We start from the raw sequence: 25,000 nt of genomic DNA, 5'->3' as shown, positions 1-25,000 counted from the left end.
ACTCTTGTTTTGATCAAGGATGAAGATCAAGGATGAAGAGAGCATCACCAGGTTGCACTCACTGCTAGGGTTCTCTTCCAGAACATTCTCCATGCGTTGCACCATGGCCTCCAGATCACTGTCCTGAGGAAGAGACAAAAAAAAAACAACCTACTCACCAGGAGCATATGTTCACTGCATCCTCTGTTACGACCTTATGGTTATGCTTTTATGTACATCAACACATAATATACAACCATAAGTTTTTTTATACAATCTTATGGTTATATATTATTAATTTTATATATATATATATATATAAATTTTGCGCTAATTTGCCCAGCCCACTCATGTCATACCAGCAACAACAACATCGTGAGCTTTTTGGGGGTCTTCAAGAAGATGCTTCCCTCCATCTGTGTTTTGCTGAATTAAGCCCAAAACACCTCCAGGAGACTCAACAGCAAGGTCTGGAAGTCCAGCCCCGCCCCCTCCAAAGCTCACTTTCAAACCAAACCACAAGTCTTTAAATAAAAACCCGAACTGGCCTCCCTGGTGAATAAGGCCGTACCCAGCCCCACTGCTACCATCACTGCATGCTCAGGGCCACCAGTTCCACATGGGCTTTACGCACTATGCCAGTAGCAAACACAACTGCACTGCCCCCATGCAGCCACTCAATTCCTAACCTGTAAAATCCATATTGGCCTCCCCAGCTACTAAGGCTGCATCCAGCCCCATTGGCACCATTAATGCATACTCAGTGCTGCCAGTTCCACATGAATTGTACCTAATACATCACCAAGCAGTCCCCAACACCGCAGAGCCATACTGGCCTCCCCAATGACTAAGGCCACACCGAGCTCCATTGGCACCATTAATGCATGCTCAGTGCCATCATTTCCATCAGGATCTACTACATTACACATTGACACAACACAACAACCCACTCACCTACCCATGTACCTAAAATGAGAACACACATAAGAACACACACACACACACACACACACACATTTTCAAAAATGTCCTGAATGATAAAATCAGTCTCAGTCGAGAAGGGCGTAGTACTAGAGCCAAAAAGGCCAGAGTGCGAGGAGGAAAATAGACCCACTAGAGATATACATACTCACTGACCACTTCATTAGGTACACCTTGCTAGTACTGCGCTGGACCCCCTTTTGCCTTCAGAACCTTAAATCATTGAGGCATAGATTCAACAAGGTGATGGAAACATTACTCAGAGATTTTTGTCCATATTGACATTATAGCATCATGCAGATGCTGCAGATTTATAAGCTTCACATCCGTGATACAAATCTCCCGTACCACCACATCAAAAGGTGCTCTATTGGATTGAGATGTGGTGACCGTGGAGGCCAAGTCAACAGTCAACTCATTCTCATGTTCAAGAAACCAGTTTGAGATGATTTCAGCTTTGAGACATGCCGTGCATTATCCTGCTGGAAGCAGCCATCAGAAGATAGGTACACTGTGGACATAAAGGGATGGACATGGTTAGCAACAATACTCAGGTAGACTGCAGCATTTAAACAATGCTCAGTTGATATTAAGAGTGTGCCAAGAAAACATCCCCAACATCATTACAGACCCACTGATACAAAGACAGGATGGATCCATGCTTTCATACTGTTTATGCCAAATTTTGGCCCCATCATCTGAATGTCGTAGCAGAAATTGAGACTCATCAAACTTCTACTGTCCAATTTTGGTAAACCCATGTAAATTTTAGCAATGTTCTTAGCTGGCAGGAGTGGCAAGGTGTGTTCTTCTGCTGCTGTAGCTCTGCTTCAAGGTTAAACATGTTAAGTTATGAAGAGACGCTCTTCTCCCTACCTCAGTTGAGTTACTTTTGCCTTTCTATCAGCTTGAACCAGTCTGATCATTCTCCTCTGACCTCTGGCATTAACAAGGCATTTTCTCTTTTTTGGATCATTTTCTGTAAACCCTAGAGATGGTTGTGTGTGAAAATAGATCACCAGTTTCTAAAATACCCATACCAGCCCATCTAGCACCAACAACCATGCCACATTAAAGTCACATTAAAGTGCTTGGTTTGGCATTGGATTTTCTGATTTGATATTTGCAATAATGAGCAGCTGAACAGGTCTACCTAATAAAGAAGCCAGTGAGTAAAAATAAATAAATAAATCCTTTTTTAAAAAGGATGTTTGGGTAGGGATGTTCGGGGTTTGGAGGTTAGCGAGGAGAGATCAAATAATACACATATGTATATATTATTATAAAATATATATCTTTCACTGAACCACATACTACACTGAATAGGGAATCTCTCCCAACATTTCATTCAAAATGGAGGTTAACATTTCATGCAGATTATGATGTGGTTTAAAGAACTCATTTGTATATAGAATTAAAATATCAGTAATCCACATATTACTTGATATCATATAACCAAACAGATCAAAACAGGATTTAAAGGGGGTGTGGCAGATTCACAAGGTGGAGGGGTTTTTCTTTTTTTTTTTAATTGGGGGATGACATCCATTCACATCACCCCTCAAATTTTGTCCTGTGCATTTGTTGCTTTAGGAATAGTATAATGACCACATATAACTATTGCTCAGTCTCTTTATTAAGATACAAACAGAAAATATAAGAACTATATACACAAAATGTTAAAAAACAATTTGCAGAACAAACTGGCTTCTACAGGCAAGAGTCAGTATTTAGTGTGACCTCCCTTCACACTTTGCACATCTTGAATGTGCACATCTTTTGAGGAGACTGTCCTGAAGTTTTCTGAAGGAATGTTCTGGTACCATTCCACTCAGTTTCCATTCTATTTAGGTTTAAGAGAGCCAGATTCTGGCTATTGCTCAAGTGTAATCGAAGGTCACACTTAATACTTGCCACTGCAGCCAATAGAAGCTGTTTCATTTATTTATTTATTTATTTTTCACATTGCATACAAATTGTATTCTAATAAAGAAAAATGGTTATATATGGTCATTATAATATTGCTAAAACAACAAATTTAGTGGTAACCTTGTTGAATCTGCAATATACATCTCTTGTGTATATAAAATTATGTCTGCAATACGTGGGCCACCTTAATATACTCATAGCAAAACAAATGTTTGTACTCAGTCTGATTTGGAGGGAAAACCAGGATTTTTTTTAGTAATGGGTATTATAATTGCTTAGAGGAAAAGGCTCTGCCACTGGGGATTCCGGGTGTGTCGCGCGTGATGTCTAGACACACCTCGAAAAATAGAAATCTAAAACCTTTCCTGTTGAAATGTACTACTCAATCTCTGCCCCAATACACCTGCTGGAATATATCTAGACCACTCCGCTATCTCTGCCGACGAGCTAATTATCAACCATCCACTGGGCCAGAAGTCAATTTCTGTCTGTCCTCCAGTTTCATCTGCTCACAGCCTCCCTTGTTTCATCCAGCAGTGACAAATCGTTTTAATCTGGCCAGGCATGGCCGCATGGCTGGGTGCTTCAGGAAGAATTTTGAATCCAGCGCTGCAGGACAGAGAGGGGAGATGTCTGTCTTGGGAGCAAAAAGACTCAATCCATGAGCATCTGGTACCCAGGCCAGCTCTTTATCATCTCTTGGGACTTGCCAAGACTTCATTTCCCAGAAGCATAGCTGAAGATCATTCTCAGTGCAGTACCATCCTAGAATGACATTTGTGTTACAATGCTTTTGGGAATCAGGGCTCAGGCCGCACTGGGCTCACGGTGCGTATCTCAGGGCTAAAAAGCTCAAGCAGCTACATCTCCAGCATTTAATAGGCTCTGCAGTGCTTGTGAGTCTTACTCAACTCAGTTCAATAATGTAAAAGTCCATTTTTAACCCCTTTTAAAAGCAAACATTAATTATTCACTATGGGGAAAAAAGTAAGAAATAATTTCAAGTGACAGAGAGGAATTATAGGATGTAGTTTTTCTCTTGGAATCTGAGAGTCAACTTTCCACAGTTGTGCAAAGTTATACAGTAGTATTTGAATTTGAAGTTGTCCATAATGTATGCAATTTGTGTTTTATAATGAGAATATACTCAGATATTGCATATAAGTGAAAAACGAGAACTTGTGAAACCCTGTACTTGTGAAAAACTTTGACTCTGACAACCTGAAGTGAAAAGGGATTTCATACTTCGTCTCCTAGCGAACCTCTTCTAACTTTAATATCATGGGGAAGGTTCAGAACTGCTAGCTACTCTACACTGGAGAGCAGGTAGTTGATAACTAAGACAACAATGAAACTCTCTGAGGCAACGAAATGCCTCAGCTGTGTTATGCCTCAATAGTAGTTTGGCTATAAGTGCTAACATGAATGAACGTTAATATGCACCAGATAGCAAGACTTCTTTAGAATAATGTTATTTAATGGCTACTAGCTATTAGCCACACTAGCAGTTTTCCTCTAAGATAGCCTTGCTCATTTCTGCTCTTTAGCACAGTGGAAGTGATTTAACACTGAGAACATTTAACTGCCCAACCTTAGGATTGGTAATCACTCCATACCCAACACAATTAAGTCATTCTTACAATGGTTGAATTGTTCTCGTGTTTAGCATTGATTTACTTTTTACTGCCTATTGTTGTCACAGAGAGAGGTCTATATATGTGTGTCTGTATGTTGATTGATTACCAAACAATTTAGCATTTACCAAGCCTGACTGAACTAGTGAATAGCTGTCTTCAAATCCAGAGACAGAATGTGTGCAATTTAGCAAACCTGAACAAGACATGAGATAATTTTTAAAAAATTAAAAAAAAAAATTCTTTTTTTTTTTGACAATGGTTAAGGTTAGGAGCGAGAATTGTATAAAGTTTGTACAATCCTTGTATAAACACTTCTATATACCTAAAACATTCTATTACACATCCAGTTCCCAATTTTCTATAATTTATATGATTCCTTCCTGAAAGTAGTCTGAATCCTAACACACATGCCAGAAAAGATATGAGTATCACTGACATTTAAATGTCTCTTACAAAGCAAATCATATTTGACTGACACCAGTTTTTGTCCAAAGGGAGCATTCTCCTGCAGCTTTCCATCCTGCATGCGCATCTCACCTGTGCGAATGTCTGGCAGAGGTTGTCAGCGCCGCACAGACCCCCTGAGAAATCATCTTCATCTGAGAAAGACTCAAAAACCTCCTCAGAATAATATGCCTCTGCAGTCTGTGGATCCTCGGGTATGCCTGAAACATCACACACACACACACACACACACACACACACACACACACACACACACACACACACACACACACACACACACACACACACACACACACACACGACCTCCTTAATTATTCTATGTTATTCGTAGAACACAGATAACCTGGAAAGTGTAAACAATGTTAAACACAATTTTTCATAATTGCATAAAAATGTTTTAAGGTGGTGTAATAGGTTCTGATGCAGCTACACTATAAGGCCATTTCTGCTCAGGGAGAGTGTTTACTCTCTGAGCCCAATTGGAAACATCTAAATCGATCATATTCATTTTTAATTCTGGAGATTCCACAAAGACAAGCAGTTAAAACTCCAGGGGCAAAGAACAGCAATATCACAGTCACATTAGTACAAACACAATTACTGCTCTCAATTACACTGTTACATGACATTGACCCTTTGTGCTATTCACAGGTATGTAGTGAAAAGAGAGAAAGGGAGAGCGTGACAAAAGGAAGAGGGCAGAGAGAGAGAGAGAGAGAGAGAGAGAGAGAGAGAGAGACTAAGACTTAGAGAGAAGGAGAGTGGGTAGACTAGAAAAGATGAGCCAAACAGAATGGGAAAGCTGGAAAGAAGGAGAGACAGAAAAAACAGAAAAAGAGGGGACAGAGTGAGAGAGAGAGAGAGAGAGAGAGAGAGAGAGAGAGAGAGAGAGAGAGAGAGAGAGACTAAGACTTAGAGAGAAGGAGAGTGGGTAGACTAGAAAAGATGAGCCAAACAGAATGGGAAAGCTGGAAAGAAGGAGAGACAGAAAAAACAGAAAAAGAGGGGACAGAGTGAGAGAGAGAGAGAGAGAGAGAGAGAGAGAGAGAGAGAGAGAGAGAGAGAGAGAGAGTCTCTTGCCATTCATCGCCTGGACAGTTTCATTGTCTCGGGGAAAGGTCTCCACCCGAGCTCCATATAAGGGGCTAACTGTCTGAGAAATAGCAACGGTACATGTGTATTTGTATGGTGGCTGTGAAGATCCATCGCGCTGCAAATGAAAAAAGCGCTGCAATTACACAAAGCATATTCATCAAAAAGACAGCGTGTGCGCTACATTTCCGAAACATTCTGCAAATTCTGAAAACGCATGCAACTTCAGCAATGTTGCAAATCCAGCCCCACCACAACGGAAGTATTTCCGGAGAACATGCAGAGGGGATGGACTCCTATGAGACCAGATGTAACCATATGTATAATTATGAAAAATAATTATATTTGCGATTACCACTGTTATCTCGTTATATTGGTTAAGCTGATACGGAATGAACAACTGGCCTATTCATGCTCCGCATTCTTGCATATGGATTGTTGCTAGGCTGTACAGAACGCAGCCTTAAAGAACACTCATAAAATCCCACTTAACACGTTAAGTACGTTAACTAGCTAAATTACATTCAGAGTTTGTTACTAATTAACAGTGTAGGCTACGTTTTCATTCATGTGTGATAGATTAGCTGGTCTGCTACAATGACCAACTGATCAATTGTCTTATGTTTATTATCTTATTTCAAGTGTGATGTTTTTACATACATACATAAGTGTAGTTAGGTATATAGATGGAAGCTGAGTTGCATTAGACAGCATCTCATTAGATTGAACTGGACTGTAAAATAACACTGAATGTAGATGGCTAGTTATAAACTGACAGGATCAGGTTTATATTGGTGTTAAATGGGATTTTGTTTTATCAGAGTTCTTTAAGGCTGATTTATTTACAACCTAGCAGTAACAATAACTGCAAGAAGGTAAAGCACAAATAGGCCAATTGTTCATTCTGTACCATATACCAATAAGAAAACCGTGGTAATTGCAAATATAAATGACTTTTCACTATCTGTTCCGTTGTCCATCCCCATTGTCTGTCACCAGAAACAACATTTCCACTGTGCTGTGACTGGATTTGCAGCGTTTCTGAAGTTTGATGTGTTTTCTGAATTTGCATAGTGTTCATGAATTTGCTTCACGTTTCTGAACTGTCCCTGTGTTGTCATTTTGATTCATTTGTTTTGTGTGATTCATTTGTTTTGTTTTGATTCATTTGTCTTGCCTTCCTGGCCACCACGTGCGTGTGCCTTGAAGGGGCCATTTCATACCCACAAGTATTATGGCAAGATGCCCATGGTTTCAAACTTAAAAGCAAGTTATGTCACTACACTGAATCCCCACAGAGAACAGAGAATGGTCTTTATTTCTGGAGAGATCCTTTACTCTAAAATGCAGTTCTAAGCAGCCTGAGAGAGCCAGGGCTTCTTAAAAATGGATGCTGATCCTTTTTACCTTTATATTATGTCTTATTGTTATACATTTCTTCACTTCACCCTCTGCTAGCTGAAATTTTGTGTTTGGCTGCATGTTAAAGAATATCAAGTATAGACAGATACACAGAGAGGTGTATATATGTGTGTGTTTATTTATTAGCAATTTAGCATTTACAAAGCCTGACTAAACTAGTGAATAGCTGTCCTCAAATCCAGAGACAGAATGTGTGCAATGTAGCAAACCTGAACAAGAGATGAGACAAATCAACCATGAAGGTCAGTTCTACAAACCAGCAGCAGAACCCTGCAGGGCCAGTAAAGGATTCATCTTAACAACAAGTTCAGCAGCATCCACTACTTTCCACTGTAGCAGAGAGAGCATCTGCATACTCTCAACCACCATTTCAGCTATTAGGCCTTTAAAAGGTAAGTTCAACTACTAAACCTTTAAAGGTTAAGTTTCGTATCTCTGGTGCAAATGTTTTTTCTCAAGAAGTCTTCCTTTAAGGTTTCCTCTGGGCAGTTACATTACAGGTCTGCAGTCTTGAACAAAATTTTACTGCCAATGGCTGCTGACAGCAGGAGCTTTGGAGGTTAATTTGGATTTAGCATCTTGCTAACTGTCACGTCATGCTAATTGAACAAACATTTGACATTAAAGAGGAGACAGAAGTAGATTACTGTGTTTGTTCAGAGATGTTTCCTGCTCTTGAAACATGGCTAAAAAAGCAACACAAGCATGAGCGGAATGTAGTGCAGCCGAGGAGCAGCACAAAACAGCTAGTTCCAGCAGTTTGTTAATTAAAGTAGTGTGAAATCTCATCATATGGGTAGGAATCTTCCCAGGAGTTAATCCTGGCTGTGACTCAAAAGGGTGGCTTCTGGACACAGAAGTCCCCATGCGAATGGTGACTTAAAACTAAATGAATAAAACAGTGCACTTCTAAAGCACCGTCTCAAACACTTTTCAATAATTGTGTTTTTTAAATAATCTTCTTTGTTAAATAAAAACATATAAATATAAATATAGAAGACATGTTAAAGCACTATCTGAGACTAAATATAGCAAAGATTAGTAGAGCATTACTAGAATTCAAATACCCTCAAACAATCAATAATCTTGATAGATGTAGGCTATGCTTCATGACCTATTAAGTTGTTTTTTTCTGTACATCTCCTTCAATCTGGCAATTTATGCCCATTACCAGATAAATGAAGTTGTAGAAACGTCTGTCGGACATACATGAACATAAAAGAAACAACATAATCTTTCAATTTCTTGTGGCAGAAACAGAAAGCAACTGTAATATTTTGTCCGCACTGATATTCCTTTACAGTAAATGCAATCCAACTTTTCATGAAATACTACATAATTTCTAGACTGACCCTACAAGTCAAACAGACTGAACCCACTGAATGTTAGAGATGTTTAAAGGGATGTTGTTTATGCCATATCGCTGCATATATTGACATTGGTTTCAAAAAACATTTTGGCATCTTTTGGTTGTTTGGCATCTGTAGTTGTCTTATTCAAACATGCACCATATCCTCTGTTGTCTAGAGCAATGTATGCTGTCCAGATTTGGTGAACCTATTCTTGTAATTTGACACAAGTTTAATGTAATGTAGGGTAATGTGCTTTTAGCCTATAGTTTTGATGACCCTTTGCATTGTGATTTGGTATTATTTTTAAGTTCCTGGCATAAAAACTTTAATAACAGTCTAATGAGAGCTTAACAAGACACGGAAGAGGAAAATTAAAGGTGGGAAGCACAGACAAAATACAGGTAGAAGACATAAAAACAAAAACAAAAGCACACCACAACACCAAAGAAGGGAACCATGATAGTGTGATCTTAGATGAAACAAACCCTCCTTGATTATGGCCCTTTTAACTGGTCATGGCCCAGTTAAAAGGGAAAAAAATCAGTATCTACTTCATTCATATACAGAGAATATGTTTTAACTGTTTTGTGGGTTTTCTGGTATTAAAGAGCACATGCACAGTATGAGCAATGCCTGTCCACATGTTCAGTGAGAACCCATTTGAGGCATCAGTCCAGCATAGATGACTGTGAATATTGTAACTGAGAATACTGTAAGTTGGATGGGTGTCTGATATGGAAAGCCATATAAAAATGCATGGCACTATAGCAGGAATACAATGTCAAGAGGATGCTTGCTCAGCTCGGTGTGCACACACTAAACAGCAGTTACAAAGTTAAATAAATTCTGCATATCTTGACTAAAATAGTTCATAGGAATATTTTATTGCTCAGTTTGATTTGGGTGGCTTAGGAAACACATGTGAATCTCACTTCGTGCTCATTATATATCACAAGCATTTTGTCACAAGCATTTCTATAAAATTCTGAGAAACACTAGACAAAAAGGAGACCATATTTCTTAGTTTACAGGCAACAACAACATATTATGAACACCTTTGATATCTGCTTGCCAGTTGTCTGATTATGTATTTATGGTCCTCCAAACTGTTAGCTAGCTTGCTCACAGTTCTGTAACAACTTCAGTGGAGATAATAACATACATTTTCTAATCAGGAAAACAGGCAAATGACAGCATTTTTAGGTTAGGTTAATAGAAAGCACTTTAACTTTGTTAGTTAACCTAGCTAGGTAAGTCCACTGCATGAAAAAAGACCAACTGTGATTCTTTTTTTAAAAACATGTGCAGGCATTTTGACATTTCGTCACTCTTTCCACCATATCCCTTTTCTGTCTAGAAGAAACACAGAGATATTATGAAGATCTCTTTTTTTTATTTTATTTTTCTGTGGGAGAACATAGCATTAAAGTAAAGCCTAAGGCAAAGGCTGTAGCTCAAATACACCAGTGTGTAAAGCTGTCTGAGCTCTATTCAGTCAGGCCCAATAACATAGTATGGGCATACTAGGAAATGTACTAACAGTCCAAACACTAGCAACTATACAACAGCTGTTGACTCAGTTTATATGCTTCATACACTTCTGAATTGACGTAAATGAATGTCTAGACCTACGCATATCTCTATTCCACAAGGTGTTACCTAATGGAGACCAAAGAAGTAATTTTCATTTACAGAATTTAGCAAATGTTTTTAATGAGAATGACTTACAAAAGTGCTTTAGTTTTCTACTTAAAGTATCCTTATAGGTTAGAGTACAAAAATACCCTTAATTGAGACGCTACCAGAACCAAGTGTCAGTACTGAAACCTAGAATGAGACCTACAACGCAATATAGTATAATGCTAAATTACAATATAATTTGAGATGTCAAGTGCAACTAAAATCTTCTTTCAAGTGTCTGATAAGGTTTAATTAAACGGAGCCTATTATGTCTAGCTTTCTAACTGAGCTGACCAATTTGATCTAGAAATCTGTAATATAAATTAATGTTTTATTCACCATATTTGGCACATATCTGCAGTATTTAAGCCTTTTAGAGTGTATAAAAGGAATGAATTAATCTTTCCTACTCTTCAGAAGGAAAGGATGTGCCAACCACTGAGAACTGAAGTTGTATTTTCACACTGTTGTAGACATTTAGAACATGGAACTTCTGTGGTTAAAAAAGTAATGTTCTTTTGCTTTTTGTTTTGTTTTGTTCATTCTTAAAAATATTTTTCTGTGTGTTGAATGTATTTGTAGTCATTTTTATCATTTCTAGTATTTTTAATTTAATAATCACACTACACTTCATCGTTAATTAAGCAAATTGTTAACTAACCAGTATACTGCAGTCACTATCTCTAAATTATACTAAGTTGATTAGTGTTCATTCACTTCATGACTAGCCCGATGCATCACATGACCAGTGGCTTGTAGTTAGAGAAATTACATTTAGTTATAATGTGTCCTTTCAATCACACCTCCAGCTTAGAGGTCAGGACTTCACAATGGTACACTTGAAGATTCTGATGAATACTGATATTACTCAACATATTTTATGAAAAGAGCACACAGATTCTCACAGACACTGTGCAGCTGCTCAAGAATTTGATTCAGACAACAAGCCAGACACAAGTGAAGGTGAATCTGGCTAGTTGAATTAGAAGAATCCTGACCAGTGCTTGTCTGCCTGCAGCTGGAGGGACTGGGTGTTCCAATGGCAGCTCACTGCCAGCCTCATCCTCCTCACCTTCTCACACTCCTAATGAGTTAACTAAAATACTGGCTCTATAACAATGATAGGTTTTAAACTGCTCAAAATGTATAAAAGTGAAGTATGTGACTTTCCCTTACAATACATGACTCATATTCAGTCCATCCTGCACCAACATGCATAGCTTTTACATCTTTCTTTGGTATCATTCAAGTTGCATTTTCAATTCTGTATTATTTATATCCAATTGTGTTGTGCAAATAATTGACTTGTATACTGATAATAAACCTTGCATTAAATACTAGAGCAAACTAGATATAGTTTTAAATTTATAATACCAGTTGCCTGTGCTATATTCAATCTACTGTACACATTTTTTATATTAAACGCACTATTCTAATAAATTATTGTTCTAATAAAGAATCATTTATAAGAAATCAATTGTTAAACCTCAAATTACACCAACTTAACATCAAACACAGCAGGCCGTTTTAGCAATAATGAACTTTATAAAGTTGTACATTAAATACAGCTATACATCAACACTAAACCTTAAAGCATACTGTTCTCAACACTTTTGGAAATTATCTTTTGAAATCCGATATCCTGGACATCTGCTGACCTTTCACCTAGATCCCTTCCTGGTGTAGGGGTGAATAAATACAGTAATAAAATCCGCTACATCTTTGTTACCCAGTTCACACCCTGGAGCAGTGCATGATATGAGCACAATACAGGTATGTCTAACATTGCTCTGAGCAATTCAGTATTAACAATATTTTCAAAAAATTTCAGTCTAGTGTTAAACTGGGATTAAGACTACTCCCGTTTCAGTCTTATCCCTGGTCATAAAATGTTTAGGTAAATGTTTATTTAATGGAAATGAATAGGAAGCATTAGAGATGAGTAGAGCTCAGTTTAATGAGTCTGGGGGCTTAGCCTGGGGTCTCCATGCTTCCCAACTGTCCTCCACTGATGCGCAGCTTCACTGATGTTAATCAGCAGTGTTACTGCCTTAACCTGAATCACTTATGCAAAAAAGCACTAGCTGGTTTTTATTTATTTATTTAAGATTGAAACACTTCTCCCTATAGTCCTATTACCAGGAACCTCTAACTGAGTTTCAGGATTTTAGCATAACTGAAGTGCATGAAGCCACTGTCAATTATATGTTCATATGTTTATACTCCTGCTTTTGAAGAAGTAAGTCAGGGCCTTGGAATCAAGGCACAGTGATGAGCATGAAACTCCCATTAATCATTTACAGCAATCCCACTAATCCTTTTTTTTAATAATTGTACAATTATAAATCAGTTTTTAAAAAGGTAGAAAAAATAATAAAAATCAGGAAGCATTTGAAAATAATTGCCCAGTTTTCAGTGTTAATGATTCAGACCTGTATTCTGTGTGTGTGTGGAGGTCCCTGGTGGAGCCATTAAAGTTTCGCTGGAGACATCAGCAAACATAGACGTTCATTTACAGCAATAAAGATAAACTCACGCACTCCCTTGGGCTATGAGCTGCTCGTATAACTACAGCTGAGTAACAAACGGCAAAATAGCCAGAAGAGAATACTAACTCCTCTATTTTAAAGACACCCAACTGATCAAATATAAGAAAGGATTTTTCTAATGATGTTGCTGAGAAATTTGCATGTCGTGACTCTGCTGTCTGTGAGAAGAAGGGGGAAGATGCAGTCAAGCAGATCATCCAGCATAATTTACTGAAAAAGATGGAATTGATTCTAGTTTATTAAGAGAAAGCCTTACTGCCAGTGGCTGTATATTTCACTTATTAATCTTTCCACAGTTCAATCACACAACATATAGAAGCCTGCATGATATATACAGTACAATCCTGCTTGTAATACTTCTAAGCTTTCATTATATATTAATATTAAAAGCATAGGTCTCATTGCCATATTACAAGGTACATTGTAAATTCAGCATAACCTAACACCATGTTTTTCAATTTTTATTTGTTATAAATTACTTGGTTTGGCTCTTCTCTTAGTTACTTAATAGAGTAACTCTAGCCCCTCATTCTTTAAAAGGTCTAATTTCCTCTGTAATCTACAGGAACACAGATAAGCACCCGGTCCTTCCTGAAAATGCAGCCTGGAGATTTATTGTCATGATACCAGAACTATATTATGGGGCCAAGGAGGAAGCATTTTACTTTAATTTAGCATTTTGTTGATCAGGATATCGATCACAGCATGACCATTAGAGTGATGATTCACCAGTGCTTCTCACCGGTTCTCCATAATTTACAATACCACTGACATCTGTTTTTTTAATAGAAAACTTAACAAACCAATCAATTCTTTTCAATAAGCCACACACACATTGTTAGATGAGAGTTATGATAACACAGAAATAGTTAGACTGGAGTGTAATGTTAGGTTTTCTTTCTGCCCATGCACTACTGCACTAGTGGGAAATACAGGACTGTTTGCATCCTGTAGATAAGTGGCCCCCAATCAGATGTACTTGTTCAGCCCAAACACACTGATTAAACTATTTAATGTCAAACAATAATTACTGTTTGATCAGATGAGTTTGGCAGGTCTTTGGTGGGACAAAGCTAGGAAACTAACTCCCTTGTCTTGTCCTCCCAATCTCACATACCACATTGCTCTTCACAGTTTTACATTTCCCCTGCGCTCACACACCTCACTCATCTCATGAAGGGCTTGGTAATGAACTGCTTAATTAAACCAATTGTTGTTGGGAGACCCCAAAAATGAGAAGAGAATAAGATCCTGAAGGCTGGGTCTGGGAACCACTGCTGTAGGCCAGTATTTTTGGAATAATTTCAAAATAAAAGGCTTCAAGTGTGATGAAAATGTGATAAAATAAATGAATGCCATTTACTAGAAAGGCTAGTATGGGATTTTTTTTTCTCTATGGCTGCCTATATAGAAATACATCTCAAAAAACTTCCCTGTGGATTAGCATTTTAAAGCTAACAGCCCCCTGAAACATATTTTCAATAACAGATAACTTTATCTGGTTTTCACATGTTCAGATACTGTCTTGTTCTCTCCTTTTTCTTTGTAATAACATTATGGTTTTTGGTATGGTGTTTTTATATGTCTTTGGCCTACATTAAGGGAGTTTCTCAGAAGCACAGTCTGAACGTTAGGTCTATGCTCTACCACCAATACGTCTTTTTGTTCCTTTTCACACATTTTCTCTCCCATCTCTGAGACCTTGTCCAACCCACATACCAGGTGTTGGATGGCAATGCTGATGAGACGAAACATATTCAAGCGAGTCTAACCTCTCCCCATGCTGTCTGCAGCTGAACCGCTCCCACGGACACCACCTGCTGTCTCAACCATCAGAGCACCCCCCCCACCCCGCCAAGTCTCCACTCTCCTTCATGAATACACCCCATTTACTCTTCATGCCCAGGGTTCCCATGAGCCTCCTCTAGCATCCATGTCTACATTAGCTGCACACCGACAGCCACTGAAAGCAGATGTCACAGCCAAGACACTGATCTGTCCACCTGAAACCCAGTCTGTGTATGGGCCTCTGTCCTGGGGCACTACTAAATGAACTTTGTGCCAGTAATTGAGAGTTGATTGCAGGGAGGACATGCAAATATGCTGAACAGGTTGAAACACAGCCCAAGACTTATTCCCACTAGAAAGGGCACTCACCATGTTCTGCTGGATCTGACACATGCAGCCTGTCAACAAGTTGGTTTTCCATTTGCCCCAGATGGCTGATTGTTGTAATATGTTGGTCAGTGGTTGGCTGGATCTTGCAGACCGTGATTTCACTCTTTTCCTTAATGGCATATGTAAGGACAGAAACTCTGCACTCATTACTGCAAATTCAAAAGGCTTTTAAGTAAAATGTAGAGCTATGAAATTGTCTTTTCAGTTTTTTATGACTTCATAATAAGTCTAACTGAACATAAAAGAACACAGAAAAATGCAACCCTACCTTCAGGACATTCGCACTAACTTTATGGAAATGTCTGGATCGGAGCTCCATCATGCGATGGTGATTCTCTTTGTATTTGTCCTCCACAATCTGTCTGTTGAATGAAGCAACATAATGTGAACCTGTACCTAACATACACCGAATAATCTATATATATTGAGCTGATGAAGTGCTATGTTATATTGTACAAAAGTCCATGAGTCAGCCAACATGTGCAATTTCCATTAGTCATGAGCACTGCTGTGAAACTGCCCTGCTGGACCATGGAAGCAAGCAACTTGTTTCTGTCAAGATTAAAAGAATCAACACTGGAGACACTTATTGATCTAGTGACAAACTGAAAAACATTAAAGGACTCCAGATAAATATCAAGTGTCGTTAATGTGTTTTTGGGAGACAGTGTCAGCTATCTTGGCTCTTCATAGACGACTGTTCCGAATGTCCATATATCATCAGAATCTGACCACAACATCTACTGCTTCAAAAAGATTTGCCATAAAATGGCACAGAGTAATCAGCTGTCAGACGCCAAAACTTTTAAAAAAGGATGAAATAGGCTAATCAAGTTGCAATGTAGTGTGTAGCCTGTTACCAATTACATCTTTAAAAGATAATAGCCCATTATTAATGGTTTATGTTGAAGACTAGTTAAAATACAAGATACTGCTGAAAACGTTTAATGATTGTAATTGGTTTGTTGATTGTAAACAGTTTAAATTCTTGTTTAAAATGTGCAGATATTTGGAATGTATTTTTGCTTTGCTGTGAGAGGAATGCAGTCCGGCAAGGTTTGGGTGGAAGTGGACTTTTACAGGACTTTACAAATCAGTCCCAAACATATCTGTATAGTAAAACATCCTTCGACCCACTGCCACTGACGGAAATTTTGGAAGTAAATTTTCTCTCATCATTTACCACTTTGAATACTAGAACAATATGTAATATCGCTGACTAGCAAATATTTACAGCCTGGGAAGGGATGAGGTAACAAGAACAAGAGAGGTGCCTAAAAGGACTCTATGAAGCTATGCTTTGCTATGCTAACTGGCATTGACTAGTTTACCTTCACGTTTCCATGTATAGCATTTGGCACATGCCCTTGTCCAGAGCAACTTACAAAAATGCTTTGTATTGTCTATCCAATACATGTGATGTTACATTAGATCAGTTAGTGTTCAGAAAACTGCCAGCTACAGCCCTCGCCAGAGTGGAAGAAAGACAATAAACAAGTAAATAAACAAGTTTTTTAGTATATAAGTGCATATTAAGTGCTTAGTTTCTCAGTGTAGAGGTGACATTTAAAGATAGCCAATGCCTCACTCAGCTGTACAGCCAGCCAGTGGAAGTTCATTCCACCACCTGGGTGCCAGGACAGAAAAGAGTCTTGCTGCATGTCTTCTTTGTATCTTGAGAGATGATGGCTTGGGTTGAGCATACTAGAAGCTCAAAGGCAGCATGGTGCAGAACAGTTTGATTAGTGTCTTTAGGTATAAGGGAGCTGATCCAGGTAACTATTCTACCAGGTGCAGTTTACCATAAGTTACATTCATATTAACACGACTCACTTCAGCCTTTTGGCCCTCTCATCCGCGGCCTGCTGTTTCCTGAGTCTCATCCGTTCTCGGGGGCTCATCTTCTCGACCTCTGACCTCTCCCTCAGTGTCTGCAGGTGCACCTTTATCTGTCTGCAGGGTCAGAGGGGCAACAGGAAATGTTTGGCTCAAACCATGATTTAGGATGCTTTTAAAAATGCATATTCCAATTCTACACATTTTCATAAATAACAAGAGCATGTACTTGTATATTCTTAAGAACATTTAAAAAAAGCTTTAAAAATACAATAATGAAGATTTGGAGCAGCGCTTCACATGTGTGCATGTTCAGGATGCGTTAGAGTGCATGTATGTGTATCACAAAATGGCCTTTGTGAGCTGGATTTGTTTTTAAGACAAATTCTGCAGAAAGATTATACTTGCATAATGAATGCAAATTCCTTCTGTGCAGGACACTGCGTTTGATATCTGCAAGGATGTGCAAACCACTAAATGGCCTACTTGAGCTTGTGAAGACTCCAGCAAATGCACAGACATCAAACCAGGAAACAGTGGCAGCCATGAGGGTATTCATAATCACAAGCTGGCAGTGTCACATACGCAGAGTGCAACTTCTCTGCAAAGCAGGCACATCTAAACATGCTAATAATCGAGTTGTAAAAGTCTAACAAACTGAGCTGGTGTGTAGTAGGCTTTTCCTGCATCATAGCTGTATGCTGTTAATATTACTGAGACATTTCCATTAGTTCTTAGCTAACAAAGATTGGCGTGGGCCTTGGGTGGTGAAATTTTCAATTAGCACACTGATGATAGAATTAATGGGGTACGAGCCACTTGTTAGCTGCTACTTTATTAACACGTTCCAATCACTGGGCACACGAGACATATTTTTAGATCTCCTTTTAACAAGCAGGTGTGAGAACAAAAAAGACAGGAGTGTTGTTCCCAGATCTCCCCGGTGCAAATGCCATCACGCTGTCATACGCTGCTCGGCTGATCAGGCTGAGTGTCAGGAGATGACTGCTGGGTTTGCTCACTATGGGACAAAAAGGTGAGAGGCTTTTTGCTGATTTAAGTGTAAGCACACGTGAAAACTCACAGTGCTCTGGCAATTTGAGATGCGTCTCTCTCGTCTCCCGGCACCTGGTCTCTGAGTGTCAGGTCCGAGAGCTGGTGTTTCACGCTCTGTGGTGAAATGTAAAAATGCAGTAATCTTTGCGAAAGTGGCTCTGCTGAAGATGCAGATCATGATAATTAACAAAAGAAACTCAGATCTGTTAAAACTTTAACTCTGCATCCCTTCAGAGTGGGTCTTAACTCGGATGCGGAGTTAGTTTTAACAAATCTGTTTCTTTTTATTGGTGCCCCTGATCTACACTACATGTCTTCTGAAAACATTTTATGTGGGTCATCAAGAAAAATGCAGTGCTCTTACTCTTTATTCAAATTCTCAAAGTTGAAATTGAAACACAGACAAGAAACATTATCCTGGGGGAGACAGAGAGAGCGCACTGAAAGAACAAAACATTTGCAAAGGCACAAATTACACAGCCAACTAAAAGCTTTGACACCAAGGAAACAAGAGCACAGCGGAGAACTACATTAAAGGGTACTGTGTTTGGTGTTTGGATATCTTCAGCTACCCTGATTACATGGGGGGTGATGGTATAATAGCCTTATGGGTGACACATCGCATACAGAGCTTTTGAAGGAGTTCGTGTGTGTGTGTGTGTGTGTGTGTGTGTGTGTGTGTGTGTGTGTGTGTGTGTGTGTGTGTGTGTGTAAGGGCTTTAACAGCACAATTAAATAACTCCAATAACCTTGATTAAGTAGGTACAACTAGAAACTGCACTATAATGTTCTTCAGTGAAACTAAACTATTCGTGTGTCCTTCAGTGAATCTAAACTATTAGTTTGTCCTTCAGTGCATCTAAACTATTAGTTTGTCCTTCAGTGATACTAAACTATTAGAGTGCCCTTCAGTGAATCTAAACTATTAGTTTGTCCTTCAGTGATACTAAACTATTAGAGGGTCCTTCAGTGAATCTAAACTATTAGTTTGTCCTTCAGTGATACTAAACTATTAGTGTCCTTCAGTGAATCTACACTATTAGTTTGTCCTTCGGTGATACTAAACTATTAGTGTCCTTCAGTGAATCTAAACTATTAGTTTGTCCTTTAGTGATACTAAACTATTAGTGTCCTTCAGTGAATCTAAACTATTAGTTTGTCCTTCAGTGCATCTAAACTATTAGTTTGTCCTTCAGTGATACTAAACTATTAGTGTCCTTCAGTGAATCTAAACTATTAGTTTGTCCTTCAGTGATACTAAACTATTCGTGTGTCCTTCAGTGAATCTAAACTATTAGTTTGTCCTTCAGTGCATCTAAACTATTAGTTTGTCCTTCAGTGATACTAAACTATTAGAGTGCCCTTCAGTGAATCTAAACTATTAGTTTGTCCTTCAGTGATACTAAACTATTAGAGGGTCCTTCAGTGAATCTAAACTATTAGTTTGTCCTTCAGTGATACTAAACTATTAGTGTCCTTCAGTGAATCTAAACTATTAGTTTGTCCTTCAGTGATACTAAACTATTAGTGTCCTTCAGTGAATCTAAACTATTAGCTTGTACTTCAGTGATACTAAACTATTAGAGTGTCCTTCAGTGACGCTAACCTATAGAGCATCTTTCCGTGACAGTAAGACTGCGCAAGGACCTGTTATGATAGTATGGTTTGATTAATGAGTAGCAAGGCATGAAATGTGCAGGGTAATAGAGAAAATAAATAAGTGATGCATGTGAGATTTAGTGGTCAAGGTTTTATCCTTTTCAAACAGCCAAAACAGCTGATTGTAATTCTGCCAAAATATTGACCAATCATGAACGCTTCCACGATCATACAGGCCACATGACCTTTATGAGAATCCCAGGGGAAACGATCACTTAGATTACAGAATTCTAAAAGGTTTTTCAGTGTGTGCTACTGAGGAAACAGCACTAATAATTCTGACTAATAAGCCTTCACAACCGACCCAGTTTGACTAGTTCTGAAGACTCTAGCCAGGACTCCATCTCCCTGATGTAAACTGACCCCTACATTAGTCTTAAAGGCAGACACTGTGCCATGCTGTCAGGATGTGAGTGATGGGAGCTGCTGCTGCACCTGTTTGAACTCCTGTATGAATTCAAAGCGCAGAGCATCGGCAGCAGAGAGCCTACACTGTGGGTCCTTCTCCAGCATCCTGGCCCCACAGAGAGAAAGAGGGATGGTTAGAGATAAGAGCAGAAACAGAAAGGATGATAGAAAGAGAGAAAGAATGGGAGAGTGAATGAAAAATCATAGATTGTGAGCATTTTAAATCAGCAATCACTGCCATCATTTAATGACAAAAACCATTCCCCTTCATTATCCATTCACTGACAAAAGAACCTCTGTGGCTGAATTTTTAAGATTGACATCTTATAACACCTTTTCCAAACCAGCTGTGATTTTAAATGTTGACTATTTTCCTGCAATATTAACTTTCAATTCCAGGAACAATTTACACCACAGAATGTTTTACTGAGAGATTAAAATGAACATTCTGAAGGGGACTTTTTTTAACAGTTATTTTGCTGTATTACCTGTCTTAAAGATGCCCCAAGGGCAAAAAGTGTACAAAACAACAAAAAAACAGCGTAGCCTGAATTATGCATGTCAAATTACACTGTCAAAGTATGGCATCAATGCCCTCTACTAACCCTGTTTTAAAGCAAAGCTTCACACAAAAATACTAATGTTGGTAAAAATGAATAAGAGTAAATAGGGGCAGTTTAGCATTGTACAATGCAGAAATCATGTTGTAGCTTTGGTGTTTGCCCTATTTGGTGTGTAGATAGTGGCGTATAGCTAATGGAACAAAAGCCATGGCCTGCCTCACACCTCTGCATTAGGATGTTTAGGTCCCGTGAGTAGTGATCTGGAAGGGATGGCGTGGGGCCCTCCACGATCTTCAGGACCACACACAGGAAATGATGACCCTCGAAGGCATGCTTCAAACAGCACATCTCATGGAGTATACAGCCTAAAGACCTGAGCACAAACACATACACACATAGCAAGGTGATATGCGGAAAAGGAGCAAATCGAATGGGCTTACGAGTTTAAGAAAAGCTGTGGCTGTTCATTTGGCCACAAATATAATATGCAGTGCTGACCACTAATGAGCAAAAAACAAAACATGTTTGAAATCAATGCAATGCACAGGTGATGTTATAACTGCCGGAGGGTGCAGTAAATTGTCTCTGTCAGTCACCTTTCTTTTCATTCTGCTGAGATCTGCATAAACAGTATCCTAATGGCCTCTGGCAAAACTATCAGAATCCATTCTCTCATATGGCTTTACCATGTGAATGATGGAATGTTTTCATTACCTTCTTAGCAATCTTTCTGTATTAAAGATGCAATCTATTAAACGTGAATTTGAAACCTATGGGCGAATAATTGAGTTATCATCCCGCGTGGTTGAAACGAAGACCCCACTTTGTTGGGGATTCCAGAGGCACAAGAATATGAAACCAATAGCTCAGTGAAATCTTGATATTTAGCATTGCTCCTGGGGGGTGGACTTGGCTTCGTTTTTGAAGCTTTGTGAAATGGTTGTGTTCTATGAGAATAGAAGGATGGCTAGCCCTGATCATTAAGAAACCGGGCAGCCAGTGAGAGTTTCTCTGGGAGATGTGTTCCAGCCTTCCCCTATGAGGATAAGTGGCATTCCTTACTTTGTTTACAAAGACAGAAAGACATAGTTGTGTGTATGAACGAATCTCACAGGAAACAAAGAGTGGGAGAATGCGCTCTGAAAATGGGGTCTCTGAGGGAAACACGTGAATAGTGATCTGCGGAGTTTGTGCGGAAGAATTAGCGCTCTCTCTCCTCCTCTCCTCTATCTCTTTCTTTACTATAGCATCCTCATCTCATTAGGCTGCCTGTGCATTCTCATGCTGCATTATACTAGGGGTGTGCGTGGGTGCATATATGCCTCTATCAGATACACACCCAGTGATTGTTTGGGTGTGTGTGTGTGTGTGTGTGTGTGTGTGTGTGTGTGTGTGTGTGTGTGTGTGTGTGTGGTGACTAAATTAGCAGTGGATGCCTTAGGCTATTTGGCAATGAGATCTCTCTCTATTTCTCACATACACATACTCAGTCTCATACTCCACCATCTTTTGTTATTTCTGCTATTCTCCATTCTCTCTCCTTCTCCTTCTCTTAAATTTTCTTTCAATCTATTTCTCCATCATCTCCCTATCCCCTTCTTTCTCATATTCCTTCCCCACTCTGTCCACACTCCTTCCTCTTCCTGTGATGGCATTCTCAGTGACTAAAGAATTGTGAGTAAAATCAGTTCTGGGAAAGAATGAAACTAAGAGACCCTGAGGAATAGAGGTCCACTAGGGAGGGACAGGGTCATCCATGGACTGCCTGTCCATCACCACCATCCCTTTCTTGGGAGCATCTTTATTTTCCCCATTCCTGCACATCTTAGGCCCAGCAGGTAAACTTGCTGTGTTCTGGCTTCTTATGCATGTGTAATTGTCTTCCTGCACACGTTCACCTCATTCCACCTGTCTGTAGACAAGTATCTTTGAAGTTTAGCAGAAAGATCACAGGTATTGTGGGATTACACATGCAAGCCTTCAGATGACAAGCCTGCATTATATAGCAATCCCATAGCAGAATGCATATGTCTAGTTACTTTCATTTTTATGAAACTTCATGATTACAATTCTTTTAAATTCATGAGATTGGGAATAAAAAGAAGGCCTTCAAGTGTTACGGTACTCTATGAAATGCCAAATACAGACATGCAATCATTCCCTTTATCTTACAACATATATAAAAAGTAAATTTTCAAACATCTACTAAAAATATTACCTAATGTGTAGGTGATAACCAAGCTCAGTTCTGGGCTTTCCCTACAAAGTACTGAAATACTGATCTATATCTTTTGAGACAAAACTAATAATTTACATTACATTTACATTTACAGCATTTGGCAGACACTCTTATCCAGAGCGACTTACAAAAGTAATCAGTCTGGGCTACCTATAGAAACATCTTTATCCCAGTCCATAAAACAAGCAAGTAAATAAAGTTATGGAAAAACTGGTAACCCTTTCTTTTAAATTGTCGGCTAAAAATGTCTTCACAGCTGCAGTAACAGATCTTTGCTTCACTTACCAGATGTCAGATTTGGAGTCATAACCACGGTGACTGAGGGCCTCAGGACTCATATAGTACGGTGTACCCGTGAATGTAGTGGCCAGGTCACATGACCCCATCAGCAAGCATGACACTCCAAAGTCACCTGACCAGACAGAGCATGAATAACATATAAGTACTTAGAATTAATAAAATCATACTTCATATTTTTGTCCACATACTGTAGCCTTCATCATGTGATGTGGGAGAATTAGTTAGCTAGTGGGTGGAATTGGAGATGACCAGCAGTGGTAGAAAATGGCTCATCATTTAGCACACGTTAACTGTAAATAAGACATTAGAAGGCTATACTAACTACAGTATTGTATAGTTGAGATGAAGCGTATGTGTAGAGTATGTAGTAGTCAGTAAGGATTAACATGTCACATATTATTTCCAGTACTACATACAGCAATATGATCCTGCTATTGATAAGAGTAATGGCTTCAGTATCTCATATGACTAAATAATGTAATATGTTTCTAAAACTGTATTACTTTTTTTTTCATAAATAAAACAAACAAACAAACAAACAAACAAAACTGATGCCAAGACAGGAACAGTATGGGGGCCATCTTCTTTCAAATCAAAACTGTTTTCACATAATTATAATTGCACAGTTCTAAAAGAGGATCCAACAGAGGAACATTGTCTTTGCTGCACCTCAGCACCCTGCCTTTGTCTCAGGGTGAGTAGGATTTACCAGCAGTGGTGATCCTCCTGTTTTTCTGTTGCTGAGGGTCAGACACTCACACAGGGAAGGTGTCTTAAACAGCATGTGCCATTGAGAAGACACTTCAGAAACGATGAACAAACATCAAATACAACATCAAGAGCACTGCTGGGTTGTTTTAGAAGAGCGCACCTATTTTCACAACGTTCTTCTTTAGAAACACGTTCTTGGACTTCAGATCTCGGTGAAGTATACGCCTGGCACGGAAAGGCAACAAGTCAATACACACTGGAAGCCAGGGGGACATTTTACTTTTCTGCAGTACATATCAACCGCAAAATTTGCATTTAATTTGTGGAGTGTGGAATCACTGTCACTGTGAAATGTCAGACACGGAGTTTAATCCTAGTTTTGATTAAGAAATATTTACCACCTTAAAGTGAACAACCTTAGTTTTTTTTTTTTTTTACAGAACTGGATGTATTGTAATTTATTTAGAGAAGATGTTAAATATAAAACGATTACACGTTATATTATAACTCATTCAGGTTTAATAGTGACTTATGTTTTCGCTTTGCCGTGGGTGTCGTGCAGTCTGGCTGATGAGCGCAGTTTGGGAACTAGAACGCTTAGCTAGCTAACTAAACAGCAAGCTCGCAATATCGTTAGCTAGCTATAGGCCTTTAAGACGATGGTCAATTACTGTGGCTAAAACAACAGAACCTTCGTGACGTTTCTATCTTAATATACATATCTTTGAAGCTAGATTACAAAGTATGAGACTAGAAAGCTGTAGCTAATGTAAACCAGCTAAGCTAATGTTGCTAAGACAACCGATTTCATGACATCACATTCTACGCTAGGACAAGATGGCGAAACACTTAGAAATATTTAGATTGCTTAATATTTTTAACCCAGTTTCACTGACACTGTTAAACCTATTCATCTTGTAAATTATGCTAGCTACATCTAGTATTTAATGTCCAGTTTAAATAA

The 25,000-nt window shown here is 38.8% G+C and overlaps 1 protein-coding gene across 1 annotated transcript in view; it reads right to left on the bottom strand.

The window, feature by feature from the left end:
- Positions 1-25,000, bottom strand: part of nek11 (NIMA-related kinase 11) — a 63,319-nt gene that overhangs the window by 21,738 nt on the left and 16,581 nt on the right. The window contains exons 4-13 of the mRNA XM_027005305.2: positions 24,197-24,261; positions 23,311-23,437; positions 21,010-21,159; positions 20,251-20,329; positions 18,185-18,270; positions 17,098-17,217; positions 15,533-15,626; positions 15,244-15,373; positions 5,064-5,191; positions 63-123 (exon numbers count right to left, since the gene is read on the bottom strand). Coding sequence (XP_026861106.1) covers positions 63-123; positions 5,064-5,191; positions 15,244-15,373; positions 15,533-15,626; positions 17,098-17,217; positions 18,185-18,270; positions 20,251-20,329; positions 21,010-21,159; positions 23,311-23,437; positions 24,197-24,261 — 1,040 coding nt within the window. The remainder of the gene's footprint in view (positions 1-62; positions 124-5,063; positions 5,192-15,243; positions 15,374-15,532; positions 15,627-17,097; positions 17,218-18,184; positions 18,271-20,250; positions 20,330-21,009; positions 21,160-23,310; positions 23,438-24,196; positions 24,262-25,000) is intronic.

The sequence above is a fragment of the Electrophorus electricus genome, chromosome 5 (assembly GCF_013358815.1).
Source record: "Electrophorus electricus isolate fEleEle1 chromosome 5, fEleEle1.pri, whole genome shotgun sequence".
In the NCBI taxonomy this organism is placed as follows: Eukaryota; Metazoa; Chordata; class Actinopteri; order Gymnotiformes; family Gymnotidae; genus Electrophorus; species Electrophorus electricus.
Note: the sequence above shows the minus strand (reverse complement) of the source record. Positions and strands in the feature narration are given on the sequence as shown.